Source organism: Paramormyrops kingsleyae, chromosome 15 (genome assembly GCF_048594095.1).
Source record: "Paramormyrops kingsleyae isolate MSU_618 chromosome 15, PKINGS_0.4, whole genome shotgun sequence".
Taxonomy (NCBI): domain Eukaryota; kingdom Metazoa; phylum Chordata; class Actinopteri; order Osteoglossiformes; family Mormyridae; genus Paramormyrops; species Paramormyrops kingsleyae.
Genome location: NC_132811.1, coordinates 25,341,195 through 25,366,502, shown reverse-complemented (window position 1 = coordinate 25,366,502; position 25,308 = coordinate 25,341,195). Strand labels below are relative to the sequence as shown.

The 25,308-nt window shown below is 39.2% G+C and overlaps 2 protein-coding genes across 2 annotated transcripts; one reads left to right on the top strand and one right to left on the bottom strand.

Moving 5' to 3' along the window:
• The first annotated feature begins 5,982 nt into the window (after positions 1 to 5,982).
• On the top strand, positions 5,983 to 10,704 carry rpf1 (ribosome production factor 1 homolog). Its single transcript, XM_023819936.2, has 9 exons — positions 5,983 to 6,287; positions 6,859 to 6,915; positions 7,256 to 7,336; positions 7,649 to 7,744; positions 7,855 to 8,008; positions 8,192 to 8,274; positions 8,374 to 8,555; positions 9,800 to 9,926; positions 10,440 to 10,704. The coding sequence occupies exons 1-9, from the start codon at positions 6,054 to 6,056 to the stop codon at positions 10,479 to 10,481; spliced, it is 1,056 nt and encodes a 351-aa protein (XP_023675704.1). The 5' UTR covers positions 5,983 to 6,053; the 3' UTR covers positions 10,482 to 10,704.
• Positions 10,705 to 13,967: 3,263 nt separating this feature from the next.
• LOC111848151 (chitobiase, di-N-acetyl-) lies at positions 13,968 to 16,844 on the bottom strand. Its single transcript, XM_072700014.1, has 7 exons — positions 16,669 to 16,844; positions 16,208 to 16,346; positions 15,832 to 16,040; positions 15,372 to 15,543; positions 15,170 to 15,267; positions 14,867 to 15,028; positions 13,968 to 14,478 (listed from the first exon to the last, which is right to left on the bottom strand). Exons 1-7 carry the CDS (start codon positions 16,783 to 16,785, stop codon positions 14,290 to 14,292), a joined length of 1,086 nt encoding a protein of 361 aa, XP_072556115.1. The 5' UTR covers positions 16,786 to 16,844; the 3' UTR covers positions 13,968 to 14,289.
• Positions 16,845 to 25,308: the final 8,464 nt, after the last annotated feature.

Below are 25,308 nucleotides of genomic sequence, written 5' to 3'. Positions count from 1 at the left end.
TACACTGTGCATCAGTTGAGAGGTAGGCCGAGCTTGGACATTGCTAATGCAGCTTTCCTCAGTGCAGGTGAAGGAGCCAAGCCTGTCAGCCTGGCACTGAAGATGGGAGTAAGCTGAAGGGCTGCCAAGGCCATGTTGTCTATTGTAGTGGGACCCACAGAAAGAGCAAAAATGTGGACTGTCTAGCAATCTGGAACAAATGATCAGCCAGCATTAAAGGGTGCCATTATATATTAGGCAAGTGGACAGTCAGCTCTTGAATTTGATGTGCTGGAAGCAGGAAAGATGGGCAAGTGTAAGGATCTGAGTGACTTTGACAAGAGCCAAACTGTAATGGCTAGACGGCTGGGTCAGAGCATCTCCATAACAGCAGATCTTGTGGGGTGTTCTTGGTATGCAGTGGGCAGTAGCTACCAGAAATGGTATAAGGAAGGCCAACTGTGGAAACTGGCGATGGGGTCATTGGCGCTCAAGGCCCACTGATGTACATGGGGAGCAGAGGCTAGCTCTTCTGGTCTGATCCCACAGGGATTTGTAGCACACTTTGCTGAAAAAGTGAATGCTGGCAGTAACAGAAAGGTGTCAGAACAGACAGCGCATCACAGCTTGCTGCATATGGGGCTGCGTAGCTGCTGACCGGTCAGAATACCCATGCTGAGCCCTGTCCAGCACCTACAATTAGCACATGAGAGTCAGAGCTGGAGGAATGGAAGAAGGTGGTCTGGTCTGATGAGTCATGCTTTCTGTTACACCATGTGGATGGTGTGGTGCATGTGCATATTTCATCTACACATTAGATTTTGGGTAAAGCATGAATCACAATTCTTTCATTCAGAACCAAGATTTTTCGCTCACAATTCTTCAGCTATATTTGTTTCTTATTATTATTTTGCATTATATTGTTTTTATGAAGAAGGAAAGTATGATATCTAGAGATGCATGATGTATTGGTTAACAATCCGAAATTGTAGTCAGATATTTAAACCTCTACACTGAAATAATGGAGATGACTGCACTGGTCATTTTACGTAGTGGAGGAAGAGAAACTTTGTTGACTCATTCACTGCTTGTAAGACACCTCAAAATATTGGCCTGACATGTTTATAATTCATTATTAAATTTTGCCAGTAGATCAAATTTTTGTTTGAAAGAATTTGTTTTGCATAAAAAGCAAATTCCTCTATTCTACACCGGTAAGTTCGGTAACTTTCATCGCTTTTTCTGAATAAAAAGAAAATACCTCCTTATCTTCTATCCAAAGTAACTTACAATGCTATACTCAAACCTGTCCTGAGTGAATTTAAAAGGATAGCTTGTAGGATAAATAGATTTGAATGTAAGCCTATAGTCAGCCCAGTTTTTAGTGTACTTTCAAAACAAGGCATTTTTTTACTTTTACTTGAGTTGTATTTTACTGGATGACTTTTACTTGAGGAGCATTGTGGTGTGACATCTGTACTTTTACTTTATTATGAAAATTGAGTACAATAATTACTGTATTTTTTCCCCCACTGCCTGGGTGTGTCAGTGCTGGTCCGGTCCGCCATTCAGGCAGTTCAGGGTGTTTTAGTTACTGGCTCATCTCTGGAGTCAATAACCACATTGGAAATTGCAGCCTAGACATTACAGATTATAGATGACAGGTAGCAGATGAGAAAGTGGACATAAACACAGGGGCTATAGTGTCTGAGCAACATGGGAATTGTAAATGAAGTATGTGACTTAAGGACAGTGTTTATTATCGACAGGTAATAAAAATGTAGAAAATGTAACTTGTCATTTTTAAGTTACATTCCTAAGTTGACAGCATAACCTCTCTCGCAAAATTTTCTAGAAGTATTATCTCCTGTGATAGTCAAAGAAATATTTTCTATTCTTGAATAATAATTTTCTTATTTTTTATTTCAGTAAGGTGGTTTGTGACAAACTTTCTTGCAAAACTGAGATTAAAATGTTATTGATTAATTAATTGAGATTGAGCTAATATATATATTTTTAAATAATTAATTGAGATTAATTAATTATTTAAAAATATATATATTAGCAACTCATTCACGTGGACTGCAAGCTGTCAGTAGTTCACACACTTGTTAGTTAGAAAACCGGGATTAAGTTAAGCCCCCCCCCCCCCCCCCCCCCGGGTCCCTGTGAAGAAGAAGAGCCAGCCCTGCTACTGTACCAACAATAATTAATAAAGCCCTCATTAATTACCCTAGTATGGATAATAGCGCCCACTCATTTGCCTAAAAATAAACTAATTAACTTAAACATGCTTGACTTGAGGGATTTTTATGCTGTAGTTATAAGGAATGATATACTTTTTTCCCAGAGTTTGGTTCTTGCATTTGTTCTATGCTACCAGGCACTCACCCCTGCACATGCCACTAAACTGGCGAGAAAATTAAGTAATCACTCAGGAGTGGCAGCAAGTGCCCAAGTCCTACGTATGCTGATGAACAGAACAGAAAATACACAAGAATTACTGGCGTGAACACGATCCTGTTTCAGCTCAGAGCCAAGGCAGTATTACTGGGACTTTTCAGCAAGTTGAGAAGCTAGGTGTCCTTTTGACTTCAGGAATGAAGCTTCTATGTCTGTAGAGCAGATTGGGATGGAAACATCATGAGAAATTAAGCACCTTTGTTTCTCCAGTTTTCCTCTATTAAAACCTAACAAACGACAAACACTTTTTCTCACACTACAATAATCTTCAACAGATACTGATTAATGATTCGATCAATCAAAGTCCAAATGCAATCATCCATTCAATCCAGACTAATTAATTATGAAGTTAAATGGAGTACACAGTCAGACACCATCAGGGGTCTTCAGGACCAGAACTATGAGGTCCTGTGCTTTTCTCATGTTTTCAAAGACCTTGGGGCTCCTTAGAGCACTTGACAGAATTCTTCCCAGCAGAGCAGAGCAGCTTCGTCATGAATAATCACCAGGACTATTGGCCTCTTTTCCGTCACCTCTGAGATTCAGGATGGTGACCCGTCTGCAGCATCGACATTAGCTCTGACACTCATTGTAGCCATTTTATCACACGGCCAAATACAAAGGCAATGCTTTCCCGGACTGTCAATGCAAGCACACTGTTTTTCCATGAATACACTATCATTTCTAAAATCTTATTTGTCATAACATAATCCATTTCTTTTTCAGGTGCTATTGCATAGCCAATCCTCAGACATTGCTGGGTTTTACATAAGGCTCCAGAATTGCTACAGAAACCACTGCTGCTATGACAGGGCCACCCAATATGTAGTTACTGGGTGTTATGTGTGATTTGTGTGGGATGGTATTGAGCTTTGAAGTTCTCCTCAGATTGTTTTCTGTTCTATGTGATGCTTCCAGCCCATGTTGGACTCTTCACTCTGCTTATCTGCTCTGGTAACTACTTCTCCATTTAAGCCCACTCTTCTCAGAGCACTCGCCTTTCCCCACTACGGGCTTTGAACAGTGACCTGTCTCCTGTTTTCTTATAAAATGGTGTCACCTGTCAGACAGGTCACAAGACAGCTGTGTCCCCTGCCTTCATTAAGACTGTTGGTATATGGGGCATCCACTCTTCCCATTGAAGTCTCTAAGAGCCTTTTCTGTAGCCATGTTCATTATGTATTAAACACGTAACCCCCACTAATAGTACTAATTGTTAATGGCAATTGTATAATTTGCCTATATGTCCATCACTGTCTACACCAGTTCCCCAAGAGCCCGTTTCCATCAACAACACAAAAACAGGTGCATGATTTTTTTTCTGTTAAGTTGCTTTAAGTTTTTTTTATATCCATGAAAAAATTTGCCAACTGTGGGTGCGGGTGGAGCGGTGCTGATGATAAAATTAGTTAGAATACACAAACACGTTGCATGCAGGCCAAACATTTGACTCTTGCAAGCTGCTGTTTCAACAGGCTTTATAGTCTATTATACATATTGATACTTAATTACAATTCTCTTGCATACAAAAACTAAATAGCAAAATGGGCGGGTCTTGGAGTTTTTGACTGTTTGACAAAGTTTTGTTTTGGTCACAACTTTGTTCTGCAATGCTCTTTAGTGAACAAACAGTGGCCTCTACTGGTGAAATCAGGAGCGGTCTGCAGTTACGCAGGGCTGCCTTGGGTAAAGGCAAGGGAGCACAATAACACATGAGTTTCATTAAATTAAGAATTAATTTAGCTAATTTAGAATGTATAGAAGCACTGAGTGCCACAAATCTGATGATTTTATGTCAGATTTTATGCTACTGATGATGTTAATACTACATGCAGAACTTTTTTAACAACTTTTCACATTTGTCCTTTTGATAATCTGTGAGGAAATTTGCTTTACAACTCCCCATCTTGTTCTCTGTAGGTGAGAGCAACTTGGCTGCACAGGGCATCCACCTGTTGCAGCACCCAGGGAGCTGGGGGTTAAGGGCCTTGCTCAAGGGCTGGAGTGAAACCAGTGTCCTTCTGATCACAACCCCAGAGGCTTAGCCCATTGAGCTGCACACTACCTCCATACACTCATGGTGGCCAACTTAATATGTACAGCAAATTGTGTAGCTGCAACTCAATATATGCTGCATAGTGAGAAGGTCTAGAGGTCTGACTCAGCATTAGAGTAGATAGAATGTATGATCTAAGTTATTCTGGGCATGGTGTGATTGTTGCTGTCATACGTGGTGGTTCCAGCATCTCAGAAACAGATGCCTTCCTGTGATTTTCACACACTACAGTGTCCAGGGTTTAGAAAAGTGCGATGAACAAAACTCATGCAGTCTGTGGCTGATCCAAGCAAAAGCCTTCTCTTAATAAGAGACTCAGGCCAGACTACAAAAATAAAAGTAACAGCTCAGTACAACAGAGATGTTTCTCTGGAGACACAGCCCTTATAGTACATTACAGATGAGAGCTTCATAAAGCATTCATAATGCATAATACACATGGCTATAATTTGTTATGCCTTTTGATTGATGGGTGATTGTCGTGAAACCATCAGCCTTATTTCTAATACCTCTGTATCATTAACCCAAAGGTCTCCATTTAATGCTAATTTGACAAATCAAAAAATAGTAGTTTGCTTTTATGCGTAGAATTTATATGTTGTGTTCCTTCAGGTTTGCCAAATTATTTTAAAAATATGTCAAGTTTCACAAAGGTACGAAACATATTAGGTTGTAGATTCCAGAAGGTGTTGTGGTAATGATAGAAATCAGTTAAAATCAAACAAAAACATAAATTTAAAAATTATACATTATTTCAGAGCTTCAAGGACCTGAGCATGATTGTTAATGAGCATGACATTTAATACACAATTTTTAAAAATGTGAAAATGTCTTGGCTTTCTTAATGGTCTTGGTGTTTTCAGACTGTTATAATTAAATTATATTTTATATAAATATAAATTATTTATAAAAATATCAATTAAATTATATTTATATAAATATAAATCAGAATTTGTATTGGGAAAGCTGGAGGTAAAGCGATGGGCAACACTTGTGATTTACCAGTCTTAATCCTCAAATGTGGTATTGAGCTTTGTTTAATGCCTAAAAGAAAAAGATTAGGAGTACAAGCATTCGGAATGAATTTTTTGAGCAGTGTTTCTGGACTCGCTGTGACAGGGTGAGAAGTTCAGAGATCCAGAAAGACCTTGAAATTAAACTATAGGCAAAAGACATTCTGCAAAATTTTTCAAATTGTCATACTCAAGTACTTCTGAATAAAATAGGATACCTCCATTGCTGGGGTAAGGTTGTGTGTGTGTTCTCTGCTTGTGTTTCATAATTTTGCTTTCCTCTATTTATGATTGCAATCAATTCTTTACTTGCCTTTATACAGCTGTGGCCATGGAAACGATTGGTACACCTGAATTCAATGATTTGGAGGGATGTCCCAATACTTTTGTACTTTAAGTTTATTCATCCTCCGGGTCACTAGGGGGCGATATACCTTCCTAATGATTTTACATTATACTCCAAAACGGTATATGTAGAAAAAAAAACTTCCGGGCCAGAGAGCGTGGATTAATCTCGGAACACGTGGAACGAACATAAAAACATGGATACCGAATCTCATCAAAAATTGCAAGAAAAACAGAAGAAAAAAATGACAAAACAGAAGAAACCAAAAAGGTCGCCAGAAAAAAATGAAAGTCAAGAAGCTGTCACAGAGCCGGAGAGTCTTGATAAAGCTTCAGAGCCTGTGTTTCCGCCAACATTCAGTGTGTCAGAAATAAAAAACAAACAACGGCGACACATTATGTTCATGAAATTTAAACAAGAGAAAAGAAAAGTAAGGTTCGGGTTTATAACTTCTTTGCCTGTTTGGTGTTCGTTCTTCCGTTTTCCCCAATATGTTAATTATGTAGGTATTTTGAACGAAAGTTATCAAATTATAACACTCGCCCCTTGTTGGTTTATAAGAAATATCTTAGTAAAGCCTTTCATTGATTCGATGAGTACCAGTTGTTAATATTGTTTTAGCTTGTAAATAGATTACATGTGAGCTCCATAATATACGTCCCACGTAGACTGATTCCAAAGTACATTATTTGATTCCAAGGTTCATTATACATGCTAAATTTGTTTTAATGTTAGTGTTATATGGGGTAACTTGTTCGCATGTGTATAACAGTAGCAGGAATCGTCAACTTGTCCATGGCAAGATGTTTTGATTGACAGAAAGAGTGAGAGTAAACTATATAGGCTACATATTTAAATATCATGTCCATGTTAAAATGTGCATGTCGACCAAAATATCCGTCCGAATTCGTCAAGGTAAACAGTAGTAGATGTCTTGATTATAGAGAATTTGTGTGTCTGATACGTTTATTTACATATCTAATGCCCTGCTTTGATATTAGGCAAAGATGGCCTTGAAGAAGAAAATTAAAAAGCAGAGGGAAGCTCTTGGTGATAAGGTAAGACTAAATATTTTTGCATGGTATCTTACCAACCTAAATGGTAGAATTGATCAGCCCAGTGGACTTATAGCTCTACATACTGTATATACTGCAAATTCTCTGCAAAATTTTATTTATTTGATTAGCTTATGATATGAGGTCCTAACTGTATAGAACTTGCTGTCAATACTGTACTTGTTACTGGTCACTCATTAGAAGCTTAATCTAGCAGCACTTGTGCCAGAGTTGACTGCTTGACAGCTGTATCTTTGTGATGTATTTTGTGTCTTATGTATTTATTGCTTTGGATGCATAAAGTATCTGCTGGGTATATAAGTGTAACATTGTTTCAATCTAGGCACCACCAAAGCCAGTCCCCAAAACTATAGAGAATCAAAGAATCTATGATGAGACTACAGTGGATCCAGAAGATGAAGAGGTGAAATATCCCAAATGAAATACTGTGCAACTTCTTTGGATTTGTATTTAGAAGTCAGTATAACAGTGTTTAACTTGTGTTTTTTTGTGGCATAAAGTAATACAAACAGGTAGATATGCACAATTTTTGTAGTTTATTACGCATGTATTTTATTGCATGTTAATTTATTTTTATATCCCATATTTACTGAAGCAACTAATGCTACATGCTTTTGAGAAGTGCTTTAGTAATCTTGCTAATTTAAGATCTTTGCTGACAATTGCATTGTATACTACTGTCATTGTTGATTAACAGTATGAAATTATTCTGTAGGTGGCTTTCGATGAAGGAACAGATGAGTTTTCAGCTTACTTTAACCGGCTGACGAATCCCAAAGTTCTTATTACAACATCCGACAGACCCAGAGGGGTGAGTCCAACCTCTCAACATAAAATGCAGGTGTTTCTGGGTTCAGGTGAATGTATGGTAAGAGTCCTGAACATAGGTCTGCTTTTGAACTCCATCTTGCTGTCTTTCAGAGGACGGTGCGGTTCTGTGAGCAGCTTGGCACCATCATACCAAATGCCCATGTTTACTACCGAAGAGGTTTGGCGCTGAAGAAGATCATTCCTCAGTGCATAGCCAGAGATTTCAGCTACCTTATGGTCATAAATGAGGATCGCAAAGTGCCCAGTATCCTTTGCTTGGGTTGAAACTTCCATGTAAAAGAAAATCTTTCCAGTACTTGTCTGATATGTATTTTTCCTTGTTTGTTTCAGTGGAGTTAGTAGCATGATAATTATTTAAAACTGGGAGCTTAAATTGCTGATTATATTGTAGTTGAATTGGCCGAGTGTCCTTGACCATGTGTTTAAGATGGCCTTGTCCTTTGTCACCTGCCCGATGGGCCAACAGCACACTTTAAAGTCAGCAATGTGCGTCTTCGCAAGGAATTGAAGGTTTCAAAAGTCATTTAATTTTCAATATGTTTGAGGCTTGAGCGTATGTTTGCATTGGTGAACATATATATTTATGTAATCTCTCTCTTCCCCTTGCAGAGGCGGGGTAAAGACCCTACGGACCATTCTCCAGAAGTTATCCTGAACAACTTCACCACGCGCCTGGGCCACAGCCTCGGCCGCATGTTCGCTGCGCTCTTCCCCCACGATCCGCAGTTCGTCGGCCGGCAGGTGGCGACCTTCCATAACCAACGGGACTTTATATTCTTCAGGTTTCACCGGTAATTACACTTAACTGGGGGCAAGAACAGCTTTGTGCAAACACAGTACAAATATTTTACCTTAAACATTTCATAGCCAAAATGAAAAATATGGAAATTTATTTAAATCCAGGGGGAAAGAGTTTTTTTCTTTTTACATAGATGAATATTCAGGTGGGAGCAAGTTTGAGGGTAAGAGTGTAGGGTTCAGCTAGCATCCAGTGCCCCTGGATTTGGGTTAAGTGACCTACTCTTAAAGCACCCACTGCTGGTTTATTTATTTTAGGGCTATAAATTTCTCACATGAATATGTTGCATTAATATTAGTCATCACGCATTATTTCTGTGATGGAGTTAAAGCATGCCGTATTTTCTTACTGAAAAGGGAGAATAGCATGAGCATAGATATTAACAGAAACCTATAATACTCCTTCCTGGTTGTAAATAGTGTGAGGTTTTGACGTTGCCCAGAATCCAGTGAGCGTCTCGGGAAGCCGACGTTACCTGGTTGAGATTGTTTTTAAAAAATTGTCAGACAGAGGCATGTATAGGATACATAGGTACATTTGTTTTGTTTCATTAAAGGCTTATACCTTAAAATCATAAGATATGTTATAGGGTGTTCTTTCAGTGGTTGTCAGGCTTCTGTTTTTAGAGCCATTTGCCAGAGGTTTATATCAATCTCACAGTCTGGATGTTTCCATTCACCTGTTGAGTACATGAGATTATATGTACATGTGGTGTATGACATTTATCGCCAAGGTGTGTGATTAAAAAAATAATCATTTAACATCCCTTCTCAAATATAATACCTTTGCGTTACATATTGCCACCTGTTTAAACCTTTTTCATCGTATTGAAATTAAGCTCGCATCTGCTTGCAAGTAGTATTTTTGTTAGAAATGAATAATCTGTACAGTACAAGTTTAACTTTTAAAATATGGGTAATTTTTTGCAAAACATTTTTTAGGGGAAAAAATCTTTAGGGTGAATGAAGTGTTTATGGTGAGATATGGTGTTTGTTTTTTTTTGTGTAGAGCAACTAACACTACCTCTTTTGGTATACTGAAATTGTCATTTGTTGCTCTTATTTGATTTTTCAACCATTTGCCAAAAATTTGCAACAGAAAATTACATAAAGTGTTTTAAATCTTACCCATACTGCCTATTTTATATCTTATTTTGTTAAAGGGGGAAGGAGAGTGACTGTCTGGTCAGTGTCATAGTCAGTTTTTATTAAAATGACCCGCCCCCCTCCCCGACAGATACATTTTCCGGAATGAGAAGAAAGTGGGCATCCAGGAGCTGGGGCCCCGGTTCACTCTCAAACTGCGGTCGCTCCAGAAAGGGACGTTTGATTCAAAATTTGGAGAATATGAGTGGGTCCACAAGGTGAGTCTGCCTGTGCTTGATGGTGAAAGCTCATTTGTTCAGGAACTGTGTCATGATGTCACTGTGGTCTGCGTGCAGCATATTTCTGTCTCTGCCTGCAGTAATTTGGGTAATTTTCTTTGTACAGATTTATGCACTGGAATTTTTTGTACTCCTTCAGTGTGTGTGTGTGTGTGTGTGTGCGCCCCTACACCTCCTCACACAGCTGAACATCAATAGCATCCAAATGTATGTATGTCACTTCCCCTGTCTGTGGACTAATGGCTTACAGAAAAGTAAAGTATGAATTGGCTTAATAAGAAGGGCCTCTGGTAGCCCTTTTCTGGTAGCCCCTAATCTCAGAAGGTCTTGAGCGTGGCTTTGCTGTCTGTTTCCCTGTAAGAGGTTGGTTTATTGCTGGATCCTGGAGAGCTCCAGTCTGCTCATAATTCTTCCAGAAGTGGTGGATTGGGGCTTTGCTGGGTTCCATTTAGGTTGTTCTATACCACAGTCTAAATGTAAAATTCATTTCAGCGGCACGAGATGGACTCCAGCAGAAGGAAGTTCCACCTCTGAAAGAAGGAAAGAAGGCTAATATCGATACTCCGGCCCAGAAGACCCCCACGGCGGTGAAACTGTTTCTGTAATATGGTGTTCAGTGCTACAACTGTCAAAAGAGACTGTTTAACAGAACGAGAGCCGAATCTGAAACATCTTTATTATTAAAGTAACACACATGAATACAGATTATTTATATTATTTTAAACCGGTTTCAAATATATACTTTTCAAATCTCCAAGCTATTCCTTTTTATTTCTTTTATGTCTGCCTTAAAAGTCTGGGATGATACCATGAGAAAAATAAACTGTGAAGCAGGATATCAGTAGTAAGGAAAGCAAAACAACAGGTTTTGCCTTATAAACAGTATCCACAGTATAATGTAAAAGTGTATTTTTCAGCTTTTCACATTAGCCTCATGTATACCTTTGACAGGAATCTTACCAAAATAATATGGTAATAGTAAAACAGGTATAATGGACAAGAAATTGAATATCTGGTTATATACTGCAGTTTAGAATGCTCTAAAGCTGCACTCTTGTACACGGTGCTTAATATTAACTGAAAGTGCATTACTGCATAAATGGAAGCTCATATAAGGAAAGTGATCTTCATTTTAAACTTGTATATAATAAGTAGTTTATGGTTTCTTGAGCTGGGTAGGCAGTTTGTCACTATGTAATGTGTGGTAAATGGGCAGATACAGACAGACAGAAAATCATTTAAGGATCTCTTTGTTCTCCATTCCTCTTATACCATTTTTGTATTTTAATCTTGGTCAGTATTTGCTTAATTTCAGATAGCCCTGTTCTTTATTTTTCCCATTTTGGCACCCTGATACCACTTATCTGGAAGGTCATCATTAAGTCCTCCTAGGAATTCACCAGAAACTAACCTTGAGATCCCAGCATGGTGGTTGCAGCAGTGCTGTGGGGTTGTTTTTTTTAGACAGACTGAGATTCTATTATTGGTAATATTTCTGGCAAATATTAGTTGCACAGGATTTTGGAAGGATCCACAGTTTTTATATTACAGAATTCCAACAAAATTCCAAAAAATGAATTGTGCAGATTTCGTGTAGGCAGTCACACAAAGATTCAGTGCTGTAACAGTGGGTCTTTTTATTTGAAGAGATATGACAACACTTCCGTTTTCAAAATATTGAATAATATGTCTTTTCGTCATAAAGTTGTTGGTTCTGCTATATTACAGAAGGGGAATAGGAAACCGTCCAAGCACTTAAATTTTATTGACAAGGGTAGGTGGTACTTTCTGGTGGCATCTTCAGACAGTGAATCATTTTGGATGAAGCTGTTTTTTCAGGATTGCATACCTGACCTATGTAATTACAAACTGCTGATGATATCACCCTAGTAGCCACCATCAGAAATGGTAACCAGACAGTATCCCAAAAATGGTTGGACCACCTTTGTCTGCAGGCACTAACCTGAAACACAACTCGCATAGGAATCAATAATGTCAGGGTTTAGTCCTGGAAGTTCCCGGCATCGTGATCTACAAAAGATACACTGACTATGAATATGACAAACTCCATAAAGCAGGAGTGGCCAATCTTATCCGCAAAGGGCCGGTGTGTATGCAGGTTTTTGGGATAAACCAAACGAGCTTGATGGGCCGAATGGCCTCCTCTCGTTTGTAAATTTCTTATGTCAACTGTTCAAACCCAGGTGTGAGGACTCTTGAGCCAATCACTAATCTAATTAGGGAGTTGCAGCTAAAACCCACATACATACCGGCCCTTTGTGCCATAAAGAATACAAACATCTGTGTTTCCAGCACCAAAAAACTCAATACTTCCCAAACCATGGTGGTAAGTTCCTCTTGGGCCATCAATACATAATCACCATCTGGTATGCAACTGTGGCTGCCCAGTTAATAAGGGCGGGTTATCGCGTGTAACCAAATTTCATGACGGTCATCAGCTAGGCTCCCTTTTACTCCAGAATAAATTCTGTAGTTGTGTAGGTGAGATTTCTGCTGCCCCCTGCCTAGGATGTGTCCTTTTCTAAAGACTTCTGGGAATACTAATGGTTCAACAAAACCAGAACAAAGTACCTTATAAATCGCTTTTCTCAGAACATTCTTCATTGTAAAGAAGCACCCTAAACACAACCTTCCAACCTTCATTGCAGCATTCCAGAAATTAGATATTTCTGACTGAATTGTGCTTACTGATGTTGTTTGTAGGTTTTATACACTGTCCACTTAATTGTACTCCTCAGACGAGGAAGACATGGTTTCAGTACTGGTCTGCTACCACTGCTGCAGAAGCTTTCTTGTTAAGAGGTTGACTAGAAAACTATTCAAACTTTGCAGAGGTGTTGCATGGGTGGAGAACTGGAGCTGATTAAATTTTGCGATGATTGACCCCAAAGTTGAAGCAATGGCACAGAGAAAAGGTGATTTCAGACATTGGATTGTGCTAGCGCAATAACTCAAAAAGGATTTGATAAATCATTTCCAAATTTCACAAATTCCATTGACCAGTTCAAATTTTGAAATAAATTGCACCAAAACTGAATCAATGATGTTTAGTGACAGCCAAGAGTAGGATGAAGAGAAGAGGCTTCTCTTCTGATTTAGGGGATTGAAGGTGGATCTGCAGATCAATGGCATGGGAACTCCGATCTCACACAGTAATAACTTAGTAATAATTAATAATTTAGATGGCTTGTATGTTATATAAAAATGTCTTCACAGGACATGAAAAAGTGTACAGTACAGTACTGTTTGTTTAGACATTGGTAATAAATTGACATTTACTGTAGGCTAGCAGACTATTATGGGTAGAGGTTTGGGGTCCCCAATTATTATTCACAAATTGTCACATTCACAGAAATCTGCAACCCCTAACCCTCTCGAATTTGAAGGGGTTACTGTTTCAAGTCTCACTGTCAATCTTTCATCAGTACAAACACTAGGGTATGCAAATTCTAAAGTGTACAAGCTCATTGATTAATATCATGCTGCATCAAAAACCAAAGGGTGCAACAAAATCATGTGTTGGTGTGACCAGTGCTACCACTGGAAAAGTCTGATGCCCTGGAAAGCCAAATCAAAAATCATCCCATTATCTTGCTTTGTGTAGCCCAAGCCTACTTCCCTGACAAAGGCGATAATTGCTGGTTAGCCGATAGCAACACTGAGTTATTTGTCTATCGTCAATTATTGATAACATCATGTCACCCACCCTTTGTGGACCTTGCATGCCCTCCCCATGTCGCTCAGCTTTTCTCTTGGTCCCCCAGTTTCCAGAGATGCAGTTAGGTTAACCGGCATCTCTATTTCCCCATACTGTGCATGTATGCATGTGTGTGCCCCATTATGGGCTGATACTTCCTGGATCCAGACACACTGTGGCCGCAATCCAGACAAGCTGTTGGTAGATTGATGAATTAATCTTGAACTGAAAACAGACCTATAGCTAAGCCATTCCATGTAGTATTCATAAACATGTATGGAACTGAATAAGCTACAAAAAGGAAGTGTTAAATTAATCATTTAATTCAAACTGAAATCAACGTAGGACATTTACAGACATGTAAATGTTCAGAAAAATCTGAATCTTTTCCAGTGTTTCCAGCTCCTTCATTAGTTATCATTACACAAAACAGAAAGTGTATTTATAATTGAATTCCTTGTTATTACCATTTGAAAGACAAAACTGAGCCAGCATTTGCTGGATATATGCTTATTCTTATGACTGAAAAAAGCAGTTTCATTTGGAGTGTTAAATCAGGTTGAAGCAGTTATTTGGTCCCTCTTTCAGTCTTTATAAAGAAAAAGATGTGCGACCAGGACCCTTTCACTTTGGTATGAGGGCTTCCCACATAGCTTGAGTCTGCTGTTCGGCTATGGTGTCATTGCTGTAATCGAGGAGATCGCCGTTCCACATGCCGATCCCGCGAAGGCCCAGCTTCTTCACATATTCCGCCTTTAGAGAAATGCTCCGTGGGTCATCATACCACACCTGGTGGATATCCCCATTGCTGGCCTAAATGAGGAGAGAGAAGGCAAAACATTAACGCAGATTAAATTCCTGAAGATTCCTCCAAATTAAGTACCAGAGATGAACTAGCAACTGCACCACAGGCTGTACAGCTGGAAATTGTGAAACAGCTGAAATGCATCTGATGGCCTCCATGATTTTCCCAGCATGCTTCCAGCTCTGTTTCCGGAAAGCCCCATTATAGTTCCTGCCCTTTACTAGACCACAAACTGCACAAAAAAAAAAAAAAAACTGGACTGGACCTCGACAGGAACGGGGTAATTCTCTTACTAAATTAAGGGCTTTTGAAATATCATTGCAGCGTTCTGTTGAAACTGATGATAGATCTGGCATCATACAGGGCTGGAGAGGGAGGCTGCGCTGTTTGAATTACCTGGTAGTTGTAGTAAGGGGCGTGCTGTGCCTCGTCCCACAGATTGCCTGTCAGGGAGACGTTGACCTGCTTCATGATCGTGCTGTATGGGATCTGCTGGCCGGCTGCGTCGCTGCAAGGCGCTCCTTCGTAAGGCACCTTCGGGATGGTGCACACCCCCTTCTGAAGGGAAAATAATGGCTGGGACCACAAGCTTCTACATACTGATACTTCAGCCATTTTTAAATGATTATGAAGTGTCAGAAAGGAGGCTCTGAATGCGTGTGAAAGACTCTCCTATTAAATGAGTGAACGGACTCCTACCTCTGAGAACTTCTCACATGGGTAGTCATATCCGTACCAGGGAACCCCCATCACCATCTTCTTTGGATGGATATCCAACAACATATATTCAGCATATCCTGGTAAAGACAACAAGGTATAATTAACACAGAGAAAACACAGAGAAAGAGAAACTGCAAAGGGCACATTCTTTACACAGTAATATGCTCTGAATGAAACTTACCAGACATCGTCTTGAAAAAAGGTGCATTAGCCTTTGCTATACATTCACCCCATATCTGACTTTGCTCATCATAAGACATCACAAAAATTAAGTCAGATGCCTGTGCAATAGCATGGTAGTCATAGCAACGCTTGTCTATACACGTGGGTGACCATGCCACATCAAATGACACCTGCGAATAAGTGATATGGACTCACTGAGCTTATATCAGGAAAAAGCATTTATGAAACATATAAATGCACTTCTGAAGTCATCAGTCAACCATATAATTACATTTCTTTATGCAAAAATCTAAATATTTAATTTTAGTTGATCACTTTCACAATGAAAAGTTATACATGAGAAACATTGAAAAACTAGGAAAATACTAAAACACTAGGATTGACCAGTGACCTCTGAGAGAACATTCCCTTTCACTTTAGAAATGTACACTATATGATTATGAACGCAGGAATCTCACCTGTGAGCCTGGGATCTCTTTATGAAATGCTTCAGCAGTTTCTTTTACTAGGTCATTTAAAGCAAAGTACTCTCGAGATAATGCCTCCACTGGTTGCTCAATGTCAATATTGATCCCATCCATAAACAGTTTCTTTGCCAATTGTACTTTTTCTGTGATCCAGGCAGTTCGGTTGTCACGATGCACAATTTCAGTTACAGGAACATCCCCTAAATGACACACGAGGATTTCATTCATATACAATGAATCATGTATTCAAGCTGTTAACCAAACTTGTTTACCTAAAATGTTGTTTAGTTTATTGCTACTATATAAAGATAAACATTGAGAATATTGTTGTTGGCAATGCCAAATATTAAGTCCAAGCTGGAACTACCTTTCAGGACGAACCTTGCGCCTTTTGAGTGCGCATAACACATAAGCTCTGGGTCATACGGTCCAAACATAGCCACAGTTGTCACCATACTCCAGTCGTACGACTTCCAGCTTTTTCCTCCAACATCAAATACATATACCTGTATATATAAGATAATGCTTAAGTATTCAAGAGGAACGACCAGAAACTTCAACTGTCATACATAACTAAAAGCTTACTACGGTAAATATGGACGGTGGGTTTCCCCTTTTCTGGGTTGTGTTAATGCAAAAACAGAACAATTACAATAAGACCATTAAGTATAACTTAGTAACACTTCAATCTGTGAATTTTTGCATTTTTGCACAGCGGGAAGTGTACTATTACATTAGTATTAATATTAGTATAGATTAGTAAGCAATAATGGCAGTTTTACACTACGATGTATGCTATGTCCCGGCATTAACACAAGTACTGTATACCTCGAAGTCCTTCTCGCCCTGGATTGGTTTGCAGAGCTCTGGTTTGTCACATGGACAGACCACATCCTGAGCTAGGAGCGCCGCGATCTGAGTCGCTAAGAGCAGTATAGGTAACATCCTTTCCACTGTTCACAACACGGCCGCCGCCGAACTGGAGTCTCATCGCGAAGTTTCAGCCTATTTAATTCCGATTAAGATCACGCGAAATCTCGCGTGATTTCATGATATCTACTATGTAACCATAGGACGTTATTTGTTTACACGAGTGAACTGAGATTTTGCTGAAGCATGGTAAAATTAATGCGTCATTGAATCTATGAAAATCATGGATAGCATATCATTTTTTTCCATTGGCCTATTTAATTGGCTCATTTCCACAAACAGACACTTTTGGCTTTACTATAGAACAACATTAACTGTGGAATCCATGATTATTACGTATATATGGATTAAAATTATGTCATTTATAAAAATAAAAGTATTTTCTATCAGATGTGGCAGATAATGGCATTCTACCACTTAGTTAATTTCCTTGAAAAATTCATAGGAAGGTTGTTACATTGTTAGTTAACTTTGAACACTTTAGTGATGTTGTAACACTGCCAACTGTGTTAATTATATTTTTACATGGGATATCGATACGTTCTAGCACCTTTATTATAAATTATGTTCATCAACAGTATTTTGGTTCTTAGCTTGAAATTATTCACTGGAACAACTATCAATAAATATCTTATTAATTAAACTTAGTGATTTATCATTTGAAATTATACGTAGTAATTATCCTGTTAAGCTTTTTCCAAAGATTCAGTATTAATATATATTAATACTTGCAACTCATGCAGATTAGGAAACAAAAAACTTTACTTGACAGGGTACATACTGTATTATATAGTAGTATGCTATTACTTATGTATTAACCACAAAATAAGTTATATACTGATCTCATGTTAATTCATCATTAATGAATCGTGACGAATGTTTTATCTCAAAAAGTCACTGTAGTTGTTACTATATCTGTTAATTCTGTAAACCTGAACTACTGAACAAACTACTAAGGAGCTACTGAAGGAATGAATAAAACAAGTGAAATACTGATCTCATGTTTGTTCATCATTAATGAATCATGACATCTTATCTCTAGTGACTATATTTGTTCATGATTTGTACTTTAATAGTAAATGAGTTGTTATTTGTGCCCCATCAAGTGATTTGTTCCCAAAATAAGGTCAGTCTCTTTTTACAATATACATGCTCTAGAATGCTTTGAATACATTTGACTAAATTTTCTCTTAAAACATTTAATATTTTGGTCAAAACTCAACTATTCCATGATACTGCTCACTGTTGTAGAACTTCTTATCATAATAATAATTTTTTTTTTTATTAAATATATATTTGCTAACTTAAGTATAATACAGCACCACTTTCCTTCAAGGTCAGTCAGTTGCACTATATCAGGAAGGACTCAGGACCACTTCCAAGATCAGGTGCTATTTGCCTTTGATCTAAAAGACCTCTGCTCCACCACACCCCAAGCCTGGATATACCTGTGATGGGCGGAGCTTGTTGTTTCATATTAATCATGATGTACTTTGAGTTAGAGTTGTGTAATACTGATATGAATGAAAGCCATATGTCTTGATTAGTTAACAAAATCTCTGGCAAAGTAAAAAAATCCTGTGTAACCATTCTGTAGTGGTTTAATTACAGATTAATAAAGGTCAATGACAGACTATGTGAGCAGTCTGTATATGGTTTGGAACTGAGCTGCATCTTGGGGTTAGATAGAAATTTATAATACGTTGGGCAAACAGGTCTTGTTTGCGTGGAGTGAGCTTATTAAAATTTACTTGGGGCAAGTGTGTGAGCCAAATGGTGGATGACATATCCATCACCGAGCAGCCCACTTCCGATTTCAGAGGAGGTCAAGTCTAATGTGACAGCGTTACAGACCATGCAAAGAAGGTATGGAAGAATGGAACAAAATATAAAATGAAGCTTGCAAGAAATCATGATCCAAGAATCACAATATATGCAAAAAATTGTACATCACATCTCAGATTATCTGTAATAAATCACTGAATAATAGTGGTTTGATGCTGAAGCTCCCATGTATTTGGGTATTTTAATATAATCTCATAACATCATGATGCTTACAATCTTGCTATGTCCATTGTGGGTAACTTTCACATTGGTAATCATGAAGTGCTTCAAAAGGCAAACACAATAATTACATTCCCAACCTGACACGACCCTCTCCAGGCCACCTACCGCCCACACCAGTCCACCGACAGCGCCTTATCCTCAGCTATACTGTATATCCGGCCCTATCCCACCTAGACAGGCAGGACTCCTGTGTAAACATGTTTTTCATTGACTTCACTTCAGCATTGAATACATTCTTTTCTCAGAACCAGACAGAGAAGCTCAGGCTCCTGGGTTTCAGCACACCTCTGTGCAAGTGGATGCTGGGCTTCCTGACTGAGAGACCTCAAACAATCTGCTTTGGCAACAACATCTCTAGCACCACTATGCTGAACACTGGCACCCCCCAAAGACTGGGTGCTCAGTCCACTCTGCTGATTCATGACTGTATCACATAGTACAGCTCAAACACCATCATCAAGTTCACCTGTAACATGAGTAACAGTAGTGGGTCTCATCAGAAGCGATACTGACATTCTGACCAAGTGACCAGTCAGGAATACCAGATTTCTTGGAGTTCACCTGGCAGAAGACCTCACCTGGACTCTCAGCAGCACCACCCTAGTCAAGAAGGCACCGCAGTGTCTATACTTCCTGAGGAATCCTCTCCATGTTCTACAGGCGCACCATAAAGAGTGTTCTAACCAGCTGCATCACTTGGGAATTGCAAAGCCTTAAACCGCAACTCCCTGCAGTAGATAGTGCATGAACATGACACCGGCAAAGTCTCTAGCTTCCTTCTGATGGACTCTTCGTCCTGCTACCATGTAGTTCTCTGACTGGCACGGTGTCACTTTATCTCAATCATTCCCAAACAGCACGTACCACTGGAGGATGACCACCCTGAAGGAACCCATCACCTTTATGTAGGCCCCTTTTGGTACAGTGTTTCCTCCTGTTCTGCAATAAATTTTACCCCTTCTGGGGTCTTTGTTTGCGCATAGTGTCTCTTCAGTCTCCTTGCCCCATGACAACCCTTGTATCTAGCCCCCCTGTTTCACATTGTCCTGTGTTTTGCACTTTTAGTACTGTGAAAACCCTTCCATTGTCACTTGCCATTTGTATGCACTGTGGTCCCGGGAGAACATTAATCATTCCACTGTATACCTGTATGTGGATTGTATGACAATAAAGCCCACTTGACTTATTTACCAGTCTCTTTTACAGAGTTATACCTTTCCCACTTCTGGAGGCTAGGTGGCACTAACAGGTTGTGAAGCAGCTCTGTATAGTTGCTTACACAGTTCTTGGAAGGCTCACAGGTGTCATCTTTTCAGAGTTACCAGACATGCAAATTTGGAGCCTGCTATCTGCAGACTTTGATCATGCTGCCTTAGGGTTCTATTTTCCCACCCTATGTATCTAGCAGAGATGGATGAAAAAAAGTTTACTTCCTTTAGAGGGTACTCAGCTATTGAGGCAAACAGAAGGCAGACATTATTTCTGAAAATTACTGTGTATTTTCTTGCCTCTTCTTTTACAAACCGGTCTCTGGATGTTAGCTTTTTTATAACATCATAGCTGGACTTGAAACAATCACATGCTGGACACATATCCCTCCCACACAGTAAGATTAAGATTGAGATAAACTTTATTGATCTCAGGGAGACAATGTGGTGCATACAGCAAAAAGAACACAGATCACAGACAAACACATACTGTATAGTGCAAAACAGATTATGTAAATAAGTAAATATGGTGAACCAAAATAAAAAAGTATACAGTACATAAATACACTCAGTGGCAAAAAAAAGTAAATGTGACTGTATCTGTCATGTCCCGACCGTTCTGAGCCTGTGTGCCATGCCCCCTCATTTACCTTGAGTAGAATCCTCTTGTTATCAGCCTTTTTCTATGTTTAATTGGTTTCTGTGCATTTAAGTGTGTTGCTGTGAATGGTTCCCTAGTCTGGTCATTGACGTCATTCCTTCCTGATGTTCTGTGCTCCTGAGTGTGTCTCGCCCTGAATAAACCCCTTGTTTACCCGACCCCTTGGACTCCTGCGCCTGTTTCCCTGTTCCGTATCAGGGAAGCATGACAGTATCACAATATCTGAGAACTTCTGTAGATGGCAAGAGATGTAATACTGAAAATGCAACATGTGCAGATGAAACAGGAAGGGGGGCAGGACAGTTCCCTGAGGTGCCCCAGTGCTCACCACCATCTCCAACACACAGTCCCACTGTTTCACAAACTGCTGTCTGTTAGTCAGGTAGGCCAAGATTCAGGAGACTATGGGGATGTCAAGCTGCATGAGTCCTGAGCTTGTTACCCAATCTGAGAGGCTGGATGGTGTTAAACACACCAGAGAAATCAAAGAACATGATCTTGACTGTGGTGCCAGCTTTGTCTAGGTGGAAGTAGGCTCTGTGGAGCATCCACACTTATGTGTGCCTGGTACGCAAACTGTAGAGGATCCAGTTGGTCTACTACCAGGGGACAAAGCTGTTTCAATACCAGCCTCTCAAAGGTCTTCATGACATGTGAAGTGATAGCAATTGGTCTGCTCCTTAAGACGGTTGGAGTACCCTTTCTTTGGAATGGGGACCCCACAGGATGTCTTGCAGAGCTGGGGTACCTTCTGCAGACTCAGAGGGAGAACAGGTACTGTAGGACCCCACAAAGCTGGTAAGCACATGTCTTCAGCACCCTGGGGCTGATTCCATCAGGTCCTGTGCAGAGGTTCCCCACTTCATTCCTCACCTGGTCAGCTGAGACAGACTGAGAAGTGGAATGGGGCTGGACCTGGGATTTGGAGTCATTGATGAAGGTTTAACTTTTGCCATATGTTAGTTTTCTATTCTTATCTCTTATGTTAAACGGGTTGGTGCCGACCTGTGTCTTAAATCAGCCATAAAATAGCCTCAAAACAATTATTTATCATCCAATTTATTTCTTACCTCTTGGTTACCTTGTTAGGCGTCCTTATCCATGAAAAGTGTGGCTTTCTGGACCTTTCTTTTGACAGCATACCTCTCATTTTCAATAAAAAAATAATGGTAAAACAAACCTCAAGAGAATTATACAAAAAAAAAAAAGTCGCCATTTGAATTTTTCATTGGGCCTTTAGCTTTGATTATGGCGGACATTTGTCATGGCATTGTTTCCACATGCTTAAGCAACATCTCACCCTTTATTTTAATCCATATTTGCATTAATTTATCACCAAGATCCTGTATTGACAAGTGAGTTGAACCACTCCGTAAAGCCTCCTTCAGCACATCCCAAAGACCTTCAATGAGGTTAAGGTCACAACTCTGTGGTGACCAAGTCATGCGTGAAAAAGATTCCTCATGCTTCCTGAACCACTCTTTGACAATTCAAACCCAATGAATCTTGGCATTCTTGTCCTGGAATATGCCCATGCCAACAGAGAAGAAAAAAATCCATTGATGATGGATGGAGGTTTAACCTGACCATTCAGTAGATTCAGGTACTCAGCTGACTTCACTTTATTGCTGCATAATGTAGCTGAGCTGTAATAATGATCCAGTCATTGGCTCTTAAGTATTTGTTGATATCATTTCAAATGGTGACTTTTTTTTGGCCGGGCAGTGTATAAATAAACTGAATTGGTCTTATCTTACCTTACATGTCAGGGCATGCCTTGCCTAGTGAAAAAAATTAGTTTTAAGCCTAGATGCAGTACACAAATTTATGGGGTGCTTGTATTTTAAATTTAAAAATGGGTCGGTGCCGACCCCAACACCAGAGCTCTTGTCCAGACCATTTATAATTTAGTGAAGTCCCATGTATTCTGGGCATTTTCATATTGCCGTTGTTTTTTTATAAACTATATTGAACCATTGAACATACATTCAAAAGATTTTGAGCACCAGGTTTCTTCATACATTTTAAAGTATAAAATAAAGGCACAATTCTTCATGAAAGGTGCAAAATGTTTGGATCTATGAATGGCGTATTTTCCGAAAATAAATATACTACTTACGCATTCTTCATCTTTATTTCAAAAAGTCCAGAACATCTATTGTAAATTCTTTTAGAACATGTGAACATTGTGTATGAATGCACAGTCTGCATGCAAAAAAAGTATGGGTGCATGCCATTTGAACTGGAAAGTTGGAATTTCCAAGTTTCAAGTCTGGAATGCCCCCTGAAGTTGGAATTCTGACTCAGAAAATCAGAGGAACCTCTACAACCCGACCTTAGAATTCAAGATGGCTGCACCCTTCATCAACAGAAGTGAAGGCTGTAGTTATATACTATTTATTAGCACTTATGTTTTATTTGTGTCTCATTAAATCAGTTGTACACACAGTACTGTCCAACTGCTATCTGTGTACATGTTGCTACGGTGTTTGTATGTGCAAAATACCTCTAAATGCACTGTTATCTACTGGTATTGCTAACAATGGGTAACAATGAACCTGGTTAGAACTGGTATTGCTAAATGGTTTTCCGACATCCGATTTATTGTACTGGAGCGTGGTTAACTTGGGTGTGACATCATTCCCAACTTCTGACCACCTGTTGCTGACTTTAGGGGATTTTGGGCCCCTCATTGTCCCTTCCCCCTCTACAATCTTCACACACTTCCCTGTGACTTTACCAACACACTATTATTATTTATGGCACCTTGAGTTTCTTAAACCTACAGTGTAATACCTACATATCTGTATATATCATGCTTATATAGTTACTTCACAACAATGCAATATGTACTAGGGGTGTAAATCACACCTTTCCTTGCGATGCGATACAATATCGATTCCTTAAGCCAACGGTTACATTTTTTTTGATACCTCAGAAATTCCCACGATATGATATGAGACGATACGATACGATTTGATTCAGTTCGATACTGGGGATAGTAGTCGAAATTATGACATTTCACACAATCCTTTACATTTCAATGAATTAAAGAAGGCTAATATAATTAGCATTTTATCATATTTTATTGGGAACTGTAAACAAAATCTAGTGTAGTCAAGTATGTCCCATAAAACAAGCAAAGTAAAGTGCAATAAGGTAAAAATAAATTAGATTAACATGGTGACTAATTTTTTTTAATCAAGTCTTCTCCGGACAAGGACAAAAGTATAACCAAAAGTATGTCCATAGCAGTCATGACCTGCTCGTGTGCTACGCCCCTCATTAACTTCGCGTGCAATCCCGATTGTTCCCAGCTGTTTCTCATTGTTTCTTCTAGTCCTGTGTATTTAAGTCCATGTCAGAGTCTGTAAAGTACAGGTATTTTATGGGACCAACTGAAATAAAGGTAGCTGATTATGAGAAAGACCTTGGTGTGTATGTTGATGCTTCCATGTCTCATTCTCGCCAGTGCGGGGAAGCAATAAAAAAGGCCAATAGGATGTTGGGGTATATCTCCAGGTGTGTGGAGTTTAAGTCAAGGGAGGTAATGCTAAGATTATACAATTCCTTGGTGAGACCTCACCTAGAATATTGTGTACAGGTTTGGTCACCATATCTTAAAAAGGACATAGCGGCCTTAGAAAAGGTGCAGCGTAGGGCCACAAGAATGATTCCTGGTCTTAGAGGAATGTCATACGAGGAAAGGTTATTTGAGCTAAATCTGTTCAGCCTCAAGCAAAGGAGACTGAGGGGGGACATGATCCAGGTCTATAAGATTCTAACAGGTTTGGATGCTGTTCAACCGAATAGTTACTTCAGCATTAGTTCAAATACAAGAACTCGTGGCCATAGGTGGAAATTAGCGGGGGAACATTTCAAACTGGATTTAAGGAAGCACTTCTTTACACAGCGTGTAGTCAGAGTATGGAATAGTCTTCCTGATAACGTAGTGCAAGCTGAATCCTTGGGTTCCTTTAAATCAGAGCTAGATAAGATTTTAACAACTCTGAGCTATTAGTTAAGTTCTCCCCAAGCGAGCTCGATGGGCCGAATGGCCTCCTCACGTTTGTATATTTCTTATGTTCTTATGTTCTTATGTATAAAAATATTGAGTATTCTTGAATATTATTTATTATTATTGTCATGTCCTGCTCGTTCGATCCTCATGTGTGCCACGCCGACCTCGTTACCTCATGTTGATTCCCGATTGTCATCACCTGTTGCCTATTGTTTTCTGCCTATCCTGTGTATTTAGTCCGCGTCTGAGTCAGTATTCCCCAGTCGGGTCATTGATATGAGACGATACGATACGATTTGATTCAGTTCGATACTGGGGATAGTAGTCGAAATTATGACATTTCACACAATCCTTTACATTTCAATGAATTAAAGAAGGCTAATATAATTAGCATTTTATCATATTTTATTGGGAACTGTAAACAAAATCTAGTGTAGTCAAGTATGTCCCATAAAACAAGCAAAGTAAAGTGCAATAAGGTAAAAATAAATTAGATTAACATGGTGACTAATTTTTTTTAATCAAGTCTTCTCCGGACAAGGACAAAAGTATAACCAAAAGTATGTCCATAGCAGTCATGA

Bases quoted from the DNA above. Each gene is read 5' to 3' on its own strand.
- rpf1 (XM_023819936.2), top strand. From the start codon at position 6,054: ATGGATACCGAATCTCATCAAAAATTGCAAGAAAAACAGAAGAAAAAA. The intron at 7,745-7,854 runs GTGAGTCCAACC...GCTGTCTTTCAG, and splicing joins CATCCGACAGACCCAGAGGG to AGGACGGTGCGGTTCTGTGA. The intron at 8,275-8,373 runs GTTTCAAAAGTC...TTCCCCTTGCAG, and splicing joins GTCTTCGCAAGGAATTGAAG to AGGCGGGGTAAAGACCCTAC.
- LOC111848151 (XM_072700014.1), bottom strand. From the start codon at position 16,785: ATGTTACCTATACTGCTCTTAGCGACTCAGATCGCGGCGCTCCTAGCT. The intron at 16,041-16,207 runs GTAGTTCCAGCT...TGTGTCATTTAG, and splicing joins CGCAAGGTTCGTCCTGAAAG to GGGATGTTCCTGTAACTGAA. The intron at 14,479-14,866 runs GTAATTCAAACA...CTCCTCATTTAG, and splicing joins CCCCTTACTACAACTACCAG to GCCAGCAATGGGGATATCCA.